This window comes from Kogia breviceps, chromosome 12 (genome assembly GCF_026419965.1).
Source record: "Kogia breviceps isolate mKogBre1 chromosome 12, mKogBre1 haplotype 1, whole genome shotgun sequence".
NCBI lineage: Eukaryota > Metazoa > Chordata > Mammalia > Artiodactyla > Physeteridae > Kogia > Kogia breviceps.
The window spans coordinates 85838075-85852033 of NC_081321.1; the positions used below are offsets into that span (position 1 = coordinate 85838075).

General features: G+C 42.0%; 1 protein-coding gene across 5 annotated transcripts in view; it reads right to left on the reverse strand.

Moving 5' to 3' along the window:
• GLT8D2 (glycosyltransferase 8 domain containing 2) overlaps positions 1–13959 on the reverse strand; it is a 55288-nt gene that overhangs the window by 2810 nt on the left and 38519 nt on the right. For all 5 annotated transcript variants that reach the window (XM_067010010.1, XM_067010008.1, XM_067010009.1 and 2 more), the window contains 6 exons: positions 10022–10193; positions 7549–7666; positions 5954–6038; positions 5207–5319; positions 3490–3656; positions 1182–1294 (listed from right to left, as the gene is read on the reverse strand). In XM_067010010.1, coding sequence (XP_066866111.1) covers positions 1182–1294; positions 3490–3656; positions 5207–5319; positions 5954–6038; positions 7549–7666; positions 10022–10193 — 768 coding nt within the window. The remainder of the gene's footprint in view (positions 1–1181; positions 1295–3489; positions 3657–5206; positions 5320–5953; positions 6039–7548; positions 7667–10021; positions 10194–13959) is intronic.

The window sequence follows — 13959 nt, forward strand, 5'->3', positions numbered from 1 at the left end:
AATGTTCACATCTATCCCTGGAGCCTAGCCCAGGGCTTGGCAGTGTATGGGCACCTGGTAAATATAAGTCCACAATCCATTGTCTCCAGTTCTAAAATAATCAATCCCCAAATGTCTGAAAACAAAAAGATTTTTAATAACTTCTTTGGCAGCAAAATCTACAACCCTCTCGGGGTATTGCATAATATAAGTACGTGCAAAACATTACCTTTTTTTTTTTTTGCGTTACGCGGGCCTCTCACTGCCGCGGCCTCTCCCCCTGCGGAGCAACAGGCTCCGGACGTGCAGGCCCAGCGGCCACGGCTCACGGGCCCAGCCACTCCACGGCACGTGGGATCCTCCCAGACCGGGGCACGAACCCACGTCCCCCGCATCGGCAGGCGGACTCCCAACCACTGCGCCACCAGGGAAGCCCCAAAACATTACCTTTTAAAAATTCAAAACCTTTCTAGAAAATTTCTAAACAGATCTGGCCCAGTGGTTTTGGCTAATGGGTTGTGGCCATATGTTTGAATGAATGTGAATGTCTTCTGTGCCAGGCTCTGTTCTAAAAGCAGTTTACACCTATTAGGTAATTTGTTCCTTGGAAAAACATAAGGTTCTATTAGCTTCCTTTTACAAGTGAAGAAACTATGTCACAGAGAGCTTGAGTAACTTCCCCAAGGTCACAGAAAATAGCAGAGTTGGGATTCCAGTCCATACCCCAGAGCCTGTACTCCTGTAGTGAAGAGTGAATAAAGGACTTGAGGGACTCAAGTAGTGCACAGTCGTTAAACAACTTCTTTTTAAAAGAGAAATTGCCGGCTATCTAAATTCACCATAAACTATTATGGTAATTCATTTGGTTTTGTCCATTATGGGCTACTGCAAGAGGGCACTAAAGGCATGTGAAAAAGTTCTGACAGTGAAAGTTCCATCGTAAATAGTTCATGTTTAGCAAGCACATACTGTATGCTGAGCATGAGTCTAACTGCTTTTCCTGAATTCCTAGAAACACATCTCTCAGGTCATTTTTATCCCCTGCATTTGCAGAATCTGAGGCTTAAGTAATGTGTCCAAGGTCACCTCCAAGGTCACCTGGAGGATTTGAACTGAGGAGGCTGGTGCAATAGCACGCGCTCCTCGCCTTGGCGCTCGTTGGGGCTATAAAATGCACATTGGTGTTCTTCTTAAATACTTACCCAGGTGCCTTATGTGCCACAGGGGGTTGATGGTGGAGTATTTCCCGTGAAACACAATCAGCATTGGGGAGGTGGCCACCCCTCCTCCCAGGGAGCTGCTGTAGAGATTTTCCCTAAGAAACAGAATAGAAAAGCAACATTTGTCCTGGAGTCCCACAGACTCAGTTGAAGTAGAAGCTAATCATTTTAAAAGGTGTAAGACAGTCCCTCACTATATAATAAATCTATGGTCTTTCATTTTTCTCCAACTTTTTATTCTGAAAATTGTTAAACCTACACAAAATTGTAAGACGAATACCATGAACTCCCATATACTTTACCTTGATTCACAGTGTGTTACTATTTTGCCATTTTACTTCTCAGGCCTTTTTATGGCAAACTTCGAAGATACCAAATTCTGATCCTACATTATTTAGAATGACTTTACTCACAAATTCAAGGTTATGATAATATTAAAAATATCCAGATAAAAAAGATGGACAGGATATACAATGCCATCATAGTAGTTGTGTTATTTTTATTTTTTCTCTTAAAACTTCAATGATGAAAAATGATTTAAAAATTCAATATTTATTTTACTTTACTTTTTTTAGCTTTAAGTCAGTCAATGTATTATGCATATTTTAAAGTTGATCTAGGACTTCCCTGGTGGCACAGTGGTTAAGAATCCGCCTGCCAATGCAGGGGACATGGGTTCGAACCCTGTTCCCACAAGATTCCACATGCCACAGAGCAACTAAGCCCGCGCGCCACAACTACTGAGCCTGCGTGCCACAACTACTGAAGCCCACGCACCTAGAGCCCATGCTCCGCGACAAAAGAAGCCACCGCAATGAGAAGCCCGCGCACCGCAACGAAGCCCCCACTCGACGCAACTAGAGAAAAAGCCCGCACGTAGCAACTAAGACCCAACGCAGCCAAAAATAAATTTTAAAAAAATTCTAAAGTTGATATAAAAAATTCAATCTTTAAAAAGTTGACTTTACAAACGGGACTTAATAAATTTCATTGGGGGCTTAAACTCACGAAAGACCAAACACAGACATTGCTTTAGGAAATCAAGCTGGATTCATTTTTCTAAAGGATCCTTAAGGAAGTTAGCGATGTCAGGATGCACAGCACATTTTCCAGGACATATGGAAGGGCAAATTTCCACACCCTAAGATCCTGCAGTTATGGATTATAATGTCTAAGTGAATGAGGGTAATATCACTACTGTTCAGGAAACCCAGCATTCTCAATCTTAACAGGCCAGAGGAAGTCTGAGCATAGGCTAGTTGGAATATATGCCTGAGATCATCAAACTTATTGTTATATAATATATAATATTATTACTGAGAGCAATTCAATACAGTACACTCAAGCGTCTCCCTCAACCCCTACAGGCCAACATGAGTTTAGTCCAGGTATGTTCCTGAACTCAGTACGGTGGGATCAGTCCAGGATCAGTTGTTCTGATGTCTCCAGGAACCAGACTCACAGGGCCTTTGACTGGTTGTAGGCTTACCCCTAACCCATGCAGGTATAATACCTGTTCTCTCCCTTCCTTAAAATGTTGAAATATCTTCCTGAACCTGCTCTTCTGGAATACTATCTTCTGTCTATGAATTTCAAACATGGCCTATAATGTTTTCCCCATCATATTTCTTTTGCTAATGATATTGCATTTAACTAATTTACAATAAAAACGTAGTTTATATGAGTTCTTTGATATTTAAAATGTTTTATATGATCAATACGTATAAAGATGAAGCTTGTAAATTGTCTTGTTCAACTCTTCTATAAGCTTTCTAATTTTCAGTCTTTATCATTTACTGAGAGAAGTATGTTAAAATTTCCAATTGGTATTGTGAATTTCTAAATTCGTTTTGGGAATTCTGTCAATGCATGGATTCTAAATTTTAAGGCTGTGTCATTAAATGTTGTTAAGTGTTATTTTTTTAAAAGTTGACTTTATAAAATAATTCTTAAATATAAATCTATGTAAGAAGGAGAAACTCGACTAAGATAAATGATTTGCAGTCAAAAAGGTGCACTAGAATTCTGGGAGAAGATTTAAAAATCACATCACTAAACAATTTATTAGAAAATGTTTGTATAATAAGGCTTGCACAGGATCTCACCTCCTATGACATATCGTTTGAGAACGGATCTTTCATCCACTGCTCCCTTTTTTCTCAACAGTGTCTGTGTAAGAAAATCTGACCTCAGATGTCTGAAATATTTCTAACCCCTGAGCTATGCATAGAAAATTAATGGAATAGTTTTACTCCCAAGCATGGAAAAAATGATAGAGGGCCACACATACTCTACGTTTTTTTGCATCCATTTCTCCAATTGTTTGGTGATACGCTGGTGCTTCCATTCTGTCATGTTGGCAACAATCACACCAGGATTGAAAGAGCAAGTGCTGGGGCTGATGCCAAGGTCTTTTATCGTCTTCTTCCGGTAGTCCAGATAGCCCATATACGTGTTCTATAAAGGAAGAGGATTGTGTGCTTTTGACCAAGGAATCTTTTGTTTCTGGAAAATAACCACTTTCTTGAGACCATCATGCAGCACCGGGGCTTCCTCCTGTGTCACTGGCCACTTCCTGGAGCCCTTTCCCAGTTTCCTCTTGTTTCCCCAACCTCCACCATCTACCCTGCCCCTATTACCTGTCCAACTTCCATTATTCTCCCCCTTGACCCCTCTGCCACACTGACCTCCTTGTTCCTTTAATACACCAAACACACCCCTGCCTCAGGACCTTTGCATTTGCTGTTACCTCTTCTGAAACGTTTTTCCCCCCTAAATATCTATCAAGATAGTTGCCTCAGTTCTTTCAGGTGTAGGCTCAGCGACAACATCTCAGTGGAGCCTTCCCTGATCACCCAACTTAAAATCCAACCCCACCTCCACCCTGATCCTCTGTTCAATATGTTACTTGCTTCCTGACCACCTCTTCCCACTAGAATGTAAGCTACCCAAAGGCGGAATTTTAGTTTTATTTGCTATGTTACTAGCACCTAAAACAGTGTGAGACACATAGCAAGCACTCAATAGCCAGTTTTGAGTGAATGTAAAATGAGGAAGGACACACTATTTCACCCACCTCATGGGATGCTCAAAGACAACATGGGTGTAATGGAACTATTTGAGCACTCTTCTATGTGCAGGCGCTGTTCTAAGAACTCCACGCATAATTACCTCATTAGTTGCATACAACAGCTTTACATGTATTAACTAATTTAACTCTCCCAATAACCCTACCGGAGAAGTAATGATACTGTTATTACCTCTATTTAAGGAATGAGGGAGAAAACCACTGATTAAGTAACTTGCCCAAGGTCACAAAGCTGCTAAGTGATGGAGCCAAGATTTTGACAGGCAGGTCTGGCCCCAGGGCCTAGGCCTTAAAGTGTGTCACAGCTTAAATGTCACACATATACAGTTATTTCCTGGAACTTTTTTTGAAGAACAGCATTCGATTCGTAAGAGCATCTTGTATTGTAAAGCCATTCTTTTGGCTTCCGTGTTACATCTGGGTTCGACTGTCTTCATTTCTACCAGGGTAAGGAGCTCTTTACCTTGGAACAAAATCAGTATTTTCCTCTACTGAAAGGAGGGGGGCGGGGAATAATGGTCAAAACTCTGAAAACAGAACCAAAGGTTCAGTGAGTCTCTTTTACAGAAAACACCACCTCTGCCACAGAATGTGGTTGCGAGTGACTTAGATAACAAGCATCATTTCTGGAGCATTTACTGGACACTTTGACATCATGTTATTTCATCACAACTCACAAAAACACAACCAGATAGATGTTATTGTTGCCATGTTTCAGGTAAGGAAAGCGGGACTTGCAGGGGTGAGTAACTTGCCCCGGAGTCAGTGGGAGCAGAGGTGGGAAGTGAATGGGACGCCCAGGCCCCTTGGCTGTTTGCCTCCCAGCGTTCCCCCAGTCTTCTCCAAGGTGAGGATGACACTCGCTCTGAAGTGCAGGGAGGAGAGGGACAAAGGGAGGATTCCCGAGACATGTGCCCACCTGCAGCCCCACAAGTCTGTGTATGTCCTGGGAGGAGGGCAAATCGCAGTCATCTGAGAAAGCTGCCGCGTGGCCCAGGGCCAAGGTCGTGTCGTACAGCTCTTGGATGTCCCCTGCATTCACAAACACCAGGAGTTACAATAGTATAGCACTCATTCCAGGGCTAGATAGAGCCTTTGAGCTTAAACAATCCCTGATTTTGCTGTGGGGGAAAAGTATGTGATCCATGCTTTCAAGTGGCTTGGCAATTTTCTTGATAAGACTAGGTCATATCAATTTAAAAAGCCACTTGATAATAAGCTCAGATCAACACTGGTCAGATTTCTTTACTTCTGTTGCTGTGTACGTACCACACCAATGCTTGTCTTATTTTGCACGCGGGAGAGAGAGAAGGTGACATTTAACACTAAAACTTAGCTCGCTTCTAAGAATGGTATCAGTGAGGTTTTATCCCCCTACATTTTAGGCGTGCAGGAAAAGGAAAGGCCACCTATTACAGACTTTTACAAGCTCCTTATTACAGACTTTGACAGTCAGAGAGTGGCTCTCAGAAAGTCAACTGGATTGCCCCAGAAAGTATCAACCCCTGTTTTCAAAGTATTCCCTGATTAACAACAACACAATGCTCCCAAATTTAATAAGCAGTCAAAATCACTGAGCCGCTAGATGTTTCAGAAATGAAGAGAGACAGTCATTCTACTTATCAGCTGCTCTGTTTCCGAGTGTTCCTGGCATCGGTGAGCATACCTTGTACGATTACGTCATCATCCAAATAGATGACTTTCTCGTGTTGATGGATAAGCAGAGGGAGATAAAATCGAACAAAGTTCAGCTGTTAAAACAACAAAAGCAGTGACGGTGGGGAAGGGCCAGAAGGCGCAGTGACTAATAGGGGCACTGGGGGCTCCGCTTTGACCACGGCCTCTGCCCAGCTCCAGGTCTGGAGCAGAATAAAACAGAGGCTGCAAAGAGGCCTCCCCTGAGCTTCCTGGTGCCCAGTTCACCTGGGCCCTGGGACTGAAACCAGCGCTGGCCAGCGGTTCTTCTAGATCCAACCCCCCCCCACTGCTGAGACTGTCACCACTTTCATCTCTGTGGACTGATGCAGCGGGAGTCACAGGGGCTGTAAATCTTTCTGGCCACAAACTGCCTGCCTTCCTCTACACTCAGTAATTTGACTACTGTCAACGAAAACAGCCTTAAACACACACGCGCGCACACACGTGCACACACACGTGAACTCACATGTGCATGTGCACACACCCACATGCACACATACATACACGCACATGTGCGTGCACATGTGGAGCTCATCTCACACGTCATCACATCACACACACAGGTGCACCCTCTTAGCTCCCTGAACCAGAAAAAAGCCAGGGAAGCATGGGCTGAGGATGGGGGTCTTAACGTTTTAATAGCTACAATGCCGTATAATGCAAAGTCCCAACTCAGCTAGCACTCTTGATAATAAATATCTGGAATTGGGAAAAGATCTTATCATCAGAGGGCTTCGAATTTAATTAATTTTCAAGGATGGATTTAAATAATAATCACATGTAGAAGGTGGCTGCATTTTCTGTACACGTGCCATCAAAAACACCACTCTTGGGCTTCCCTGGTGGCACAGTGGTTGAGAGTCCACCTGCCGATGAACGGGTTCGTGCCCCGGTCTGGGAGGATCCCACATGCCGCGCAGCGGCTGGGCCCGTGGGCCATGGTCGCTGAGCCTGCGCGTCCGGAGTCTGTGCTCCGCAACGGGAGAGGCCACAACAGTGAGAGGCCCGCGTATGGCAAAAAAACCCCACAAAACATAATAGCCCACTCTTTATGCAGAAGAGGGTCCCTTTTGTAAGAGCTCCTGCAGTAAAACACCTTAAGATTCCCAATGCCAGGAAGAAAGTTGGTGTCTCCTGAAAGTATTAGTCAATATTCTGAAGTATATAATCCATCTTGCTACCGTTTTTCCTCAGCTGCTGAGATACTCTGAGCTAAGTGTAAGGTCCCGGCACGGTACACACAACTGCCTCTGGGCTGGGAATACTTTTTCTAGGCCTCACAACTCGGGCCCTCCCCTGCTCCACAGGCATATCTACACACACAAATGCATCCTGCACTTTCTTACGCTTCGTTTCTTCTCTCATAACTTCATTATGGTTTATGTAAACCATCTTACATCCTTTCTGCAGTAGGTGGCTTTTGACTTATAAATGAGCAGAGTTTGGTGGACCTCGAAAACTGTTAGGCTTCTGAAACATTCTGTGTGCATCCGAGTGGCTGGTGTTCCACACCGAACAAGGTCTCACCGAGAACCATCCCCGACATGTGCGATCCCTACTCACAGGCTGGAGCAGTTCAGGCCTTGCAGAGTCTGGTCTGATCTTTCCTTTGAGGACCACAGGGTTGAATTCCACGATTTTAAAGTTTATTTCTCTCAGTTTAGAATGTTCGATCCATTTTCTAAAGGGATGACAAAAACAAAACCAAAAATAACCTCGAGCACACACCTCCAAACTTTCCTCAATTTGCCTATTGCCTCCATAGAAAGGTAAAAATAAGATATGTGCAACCTTAGTAGAGTCTAGTCTATAAATCCTTCTGATTTTTTCCCCATCTGGTTTAGCTTTGAATCTTTTTTTTTTTTCACTCACATAACTTTCTGCAAAGGAAATGAAGCAAAATAATAATAACCAAATATCTCCCCAGATCCACATAATCTCCACAGGAAACTAGAAGAACAAAAAGTGTTCCTTCTTCCTTGTAAAGCAGCATCTGTGGTTGACGGTGCTGTCTTTGCCACGGGTTAACAGCACTGTAAGGAAGCCCGGCCTTCTGAACCTGCTACTTTGCCTGAATCGTGTCTACTCCGCTGTTTTGACTCCAAGGATGATTTGAATTTACCTTTGCCTCTCAATCTTCTGTCCTTGCTCCCCACTTTCTCTTCCTCCTCCTCTCCACCCTCTCCCCTTATGGGTTCTCAGTCTCACAGAGCTTGAAATACCTTGAACTTCCCTTCATCTCTGCTCCCTCCACTTCCTCCACCCTCCTTAGAAATAGTCACTGTTAACAGCTGGGGATCTTTCTGGGTCTTTTTCTTTACAGAAATACATATATGTACATGTACAAATTTACAGTTTGGGGGTTTTGATTTCATGGCTATAGATTGAATGTTGTGTCCCTCACAGATCTGTGTGTTGAAACCTAATCCGCAGTGTGGTGGTACCTGGAGGTGTGGACTGTAGGAGGTGATTAGGTCATGAGGATGGAGCCCTCATGAATGGGACTAGTGCCCCTTATAAAAGACGTTCATCCCAGTGAACTCCCTTACTCCTGCCATGTGAGAACACAGCAAGAAGACAGCCTGCTATGAAGCACGAAATGAGCCCTTACCAGACGTGGCATCTGCTGGCACCTAGAACTTGGGCTTCCCAGCCTCCAGAACTTGAGAAGTAAATTTCTCTTGTTTTTAAGCCAAGCCATCCAGTCTGTGCATTCCGTTACAGCAGCTCAAACAGATTAAGACCTTCATAAGGTGGGTCATACCATATGAGGTGTACTGCAACTTGCACATTCCACTTAGTAAATGTGTCTTGGAGATATTCTATGCCTTCTTTCTTTGTTAATAGCTGGATCATATTCCATAGTTCACTTAAATATCCTTTCACTGATGGACATTTAAGCACGTCACAATTTTTTTACTACTTCACATAATGCTGAAATTAACATTATTGTGCATATATTTTGGTCATATGTACTAGAATTTCCACAGCACAGAGTCCCAGCTGTTGAAATGGAGTGGTGAGTCAAACTATATATGCATATACCGTTTTATTAGATATTGCCATATTGCCCTCCCAAAATTGCTTTACCAATTTATGAAGTGTACATTGTGTAAACAAGGAGTAAGCATGTCCATTTTCCTGCACAGGATGGTGTTGTCCTATTTAGTTTTTACCATCCTGATGAGTGCAATTACACGCCATTGTTTTAATTTGCGTTTCCCTATTAGTAACATGGAATGCCTTTTCATGTTTGCTGGCCATTTATAGTGTTTTTTTTCTGTGAATTGTCTGTATTCTGTGCTCATTTTTCTACTATATGCTCATATTGTTGAATTTTTTTGGTAAGAATTCTTTATACATTTTGGATAGTAATCCATTGTCTATAATACATGTTGAAAATATCTTGCCTAATCTGTTATGTGATCAGTTTCACTTAGTGTTTTTCACCAGTTAAAACTTTTTAAATATTAGCAGTCAAATCTGTCAGTTTTTTTCCTTGGGCTCAAGGAGTCACTCTCCATACCAAAATTATACAATTATCCCACATTTTAGTAAGACATTTAGAATTTTATTTCCTGTTTATTTCTTTTAAATCCAACTCCAATTTACGTTTTAGTATGGCGTGTGATAGGAAAAGAGACCACTTTGCAGTTTCAAAATGATAATTAGTGATGATTCTGAGCCATATTAAATTATTATATTATATTAATAGTCTCTCAGGTTAAGAAAGCAGAGAAAAGAGAAACTTTTAGAAAGAAAGACTCATATAAACTGCTTAAGGATTGGGTTTCATTCATTCATTAGATAATTCACTTCTGCAGAATGATGCATTGCCCTACCGGATTAATGAGGCTTTGCTAAAATTTCCTTAGCTAGGAACACATTTGTCGGGCCATCAAATAAACCTCAGGTCACCCCCTCATTAATTTGAAGGACATTTATCAAACCAAAGAAAGAAGGGAATCCATGTAAAGAAAGACAAGGACAATTAAAAGAAAGTAGAAAACTCCAAAGTCTATAGTACACAGATTACCGTATTCTGGACAGAGTGTTCCGGAGTCCAACTACATAGAACAAAATGTTGGCATCAGTGTTGCTGTAGATGCTGTTGATGGCAGCCATAGCTGCACCCATCCTCCCTGCTGCTGCACAAATCACCACCGGAATCTCATCTTCCATATCCTCAGGAGTCTCAGAGTCATCATCTGGAAACATCAAAATCAGAGTCTTGGAACATGAAGGAATTTCACAGTCTGACTTGTCTTCCACACTCCAGGGGGAAGATAGCATAGTGGGGAAGAGATTGCCAATTATTCTCCAATATCCAGTCTCTCCTTCTTCTCTTCGAAATACAACATTGGAACTTTAGCTGGCACATAGCCAACCACTAAGAATATTTTTCCAGACTCCCTTGCAGCTCTATGTGATCAAGTGCTCACCAATGGGATGTTAGTGCAAGTATATGTGCAACACCTGAGTTTGCCTTTAAAAGGAATATGCTTACCCTCCCCTTTTCTTTTCCCCCTTCCCTTTGCCTGGAATGTTGATACGATGATAGGAGTTAAAGCAGCCATCTTGGACCATGAGATGGAAGCTGCCTCTTGAGGACACCAAAACTAAGATAGAAAGGATCCTGATCTGGATGATTATGGAACTGACACATCAGACTTTCACTTGAGAGAGAAAATAAACTTCTATTTTGCTTAAGTCGCTATTATTGTGGAGCTCTCTTAAAGAAGCCAGATAGCCTAACACATACACACAGTTGAAAAATATGTGAAGAACTGAAAAGCCTCATTTGATTCAACATTCTTCAACTCTGTCTGAATTGGAATATTTACCTTGCCTACATTGCTATAAAATATACTGCTTGTGATCTTGCTTTCTGTTATCCACCCTCTTGTTGAGGGAGTCAAAAGTTGATGGAAAAAAAAGAGATAAATGAAAAAGTATGACTAATGCATAAGATGAATAATTGATTATTCTTCTGATCCTTGGCTATGATATAAAATACTAACGTCATAACATCATATTTCGGTATCACAACACAACTTTTAGGTATGAAGAATAATAATTATCAGTATTAGAGTATTCACTATCAAACAGATATCTGATTTTTACTTAAAGTTCTCTCTTTCTTTACAGATGTCTTTTTGCAAAATCTCTATTATTCAGACCCACGGCAGTTTTAGCTGATATTTAATCCAACAAATGTGTGAAACTAACCACCAGGTACTCTGCTTCGTATAGTTTAAGAAATATTGAAAGGCCTCCCTCTTTATCTCCTACATCTCTTCCACCACCTTCCTCCGCAAGTGAAATTTCCACCACTACAATAATTTTTCACAGTATATTTGCTGGCATGAGATAATGCTCATAATATAATGTTAAGTGTGGGGGGGGAGAGAACACAAAATCCTTTCCAGTATTTGATCCCAATTTGACACATGCATATTTGCAAATGGATCTATGTCTATTTATAGAATTATGAGTAATTTTAATTTCCTTATTTGTGTTTCTTGTATTTTCCAAATTCTCCAAAGTAATTACAGGTTGCTTTTATAAAGAGAAGAAAAAATTTCTTGAGGGACTGTTCCTTTTGGACTAAACTGTCATCTTGGGGAGGTCCCCTAATCATGTGGTATGTTGCCTAATCATATGGTACCTGCAGGCATCTAAGTGATCTGCCTAAATGAAAATTTGACTATGTTTCTTCATTGCTTAAAGTTCTCCCATGGTTGCTATAGGATAGAGCCACATTCCATTCCTGGCACACGTGGATCCAGTCCCTGTTCACTTCTCTAGCCTTGTCTACTTCTATTCCAGCGTTGCAAAAATACTAGCGGTTCCCTGAATAGTGGCACCATGTTGTCCCTTATCTCAATGCCTTTTCACAGGCTGTTTCTGATGTTTGGAATATTATTTTCATCCCCTCCTGCATATCTAACTATTACATTATTCATTCCAAATGCAGTATAGACATTGGAGCCCCCAGGAAGCCTTTAACAGCTCACTAACACAAATTAGTTCAGCCCTCACCCATGCTCACTCTGTCCTTGCTTGTGGGTGGATTTACCAGCTGCTCTGCAATTTATTTGGTAGCATGTCTTTCCTTTCTCTCCTGTAACACTAGGAGCTCTGTGAAGGCTGGGACAGTATCTTGTTCACCCTTGTCTCCTCTGCAGCTAGCCCAGTGCCTGGAACATGGTAGATTCTCAATACATTTTGGATGGTTGGCTGGCTGGCTGGCTGGCTGGGTGAATTCATTAGAAACCTCTATTTGAGCACTTATCACACTGCATGGGAAGAATCTATTCATGTGTATGTCTCCTATACTAAACTGTAAGCTCATTGTATTATCCCCACTGAGTCTGGCACCTAGCAAGCACTTAATGAAAGTTTGCTGAAATCAACTAAACAGATACGATGCATTGGCCTTAGAGAACAGGGCCCTAGAGGAATAATTCATGGGTGACCCTTAGGGGCAAAGAAAGAGGGAAGGGTTGAAAATCTGGGGCAGTACCTGGCTGTCAGGCTCAGATAGAGCCCTTCATCAGGTTATGGGCAGAATGAGGTTTGGAGGAACACGTCCCCATGAAAGAAGAGCACCCCAAGAGAAGGTCAAACACTGCGTTCACAGCTCTGCTGCAGACACATCACACCACTATACTGCTTAAGAGCCTCTGCCCGTCAGATAATCTGGGAGCTAGCCTAAGCCAAAAGTACTGCTCTCTGCCTAGAAGTCTTCCCTGGACAGAATGATAGAGGAAGGCACATTGGAAGAAGGGTGGGAAGATTTTTCAACTGTAATTCTTCACCGATGCCCCATCCTAGCAGATCTTTGGGAATCTGCCATTGTACTACTTGGATCTGTTATACCAAATGCTGCCTGAGCCAGACCATTAAAAGGTTTGTTATGAGAAGCCATTTGGTGCCCATAAAAATCTCATAATAGTGGCATAGGGACTAGAAATTTATTATATTGCTTTAGTCTCTTCTCACAAGTAACTCTTATCAAACAATGTCCATTTCTAGAAGAGGTGAAATGTCTGCACTCCCAGTGCCAAATCTCTGAATCCCATTTCAAATTAGAACTATTTTAGCCAAACATATAAACTTGCTGCACCCCAAATGGGCCAAGAGTGAATCACCAGCATCCTGATTGCAAGGAAATTGTCAGGAGATTCCATGGAATGTCATCATCAGGAGATTACATAGAATGGTACCATGTTTTTCTTCAGTACACGACTTCCCAGGGCCTCTGGACTTCACGTTATGACACTAGTTCTTTGAATTAATGTTTTAAAAATTGTGAAGATTAATATGGAATAGGTGAGGTACAGAGGATTTTTAGGGCACTGAAACTATTCTGTATTCTATAATGATAGATAAATGTCCTTATAAATTTTTCAAAACCCATAAAATGTACAACACCAGGGGTGAACCCTAATGTAAACTATGGACAGTGGTGGAAATTCCCTGGTGGTCCAGTGGTTAGAATTCCCTGCTTCCACTGCAGGGGGCACGGGTTTGATCCCTGGTCAGGGAACTAAGATCCTGCATGCTGCGCAGCATGGCCAAAAAAAAAAAAAATTAACTATGGACACTAGTGAAAATGATGTGTTAACATAGGTCCATGGATTGTAACACATGTACCACTCTGGTACGGGATGTTAATAGTGGGGGAGGCTGTGTGTGTGTGTCTGTGTGTGTGCATGTGTGTGCGCGCACGTGTGTGCATGTGTGTGCACGCACGTGTGTGCACGTGTGTGTGGTGGAAAGGGGTATGGGGGAAATCTCTGTACCTTCTGCTCAGTTTTGTTGTGAAACTAAAACTGCTCTACAAAATAAAGTCTATAAAATATTAACATGCACTTCTTGAAAAATTCCAGTCAAACAGAAGAGCATCCAAATGGTGATTGTTTTCTGCAGACCTCTCAGCCCACATTCCAAAGGTTACCAGTGTGGTAT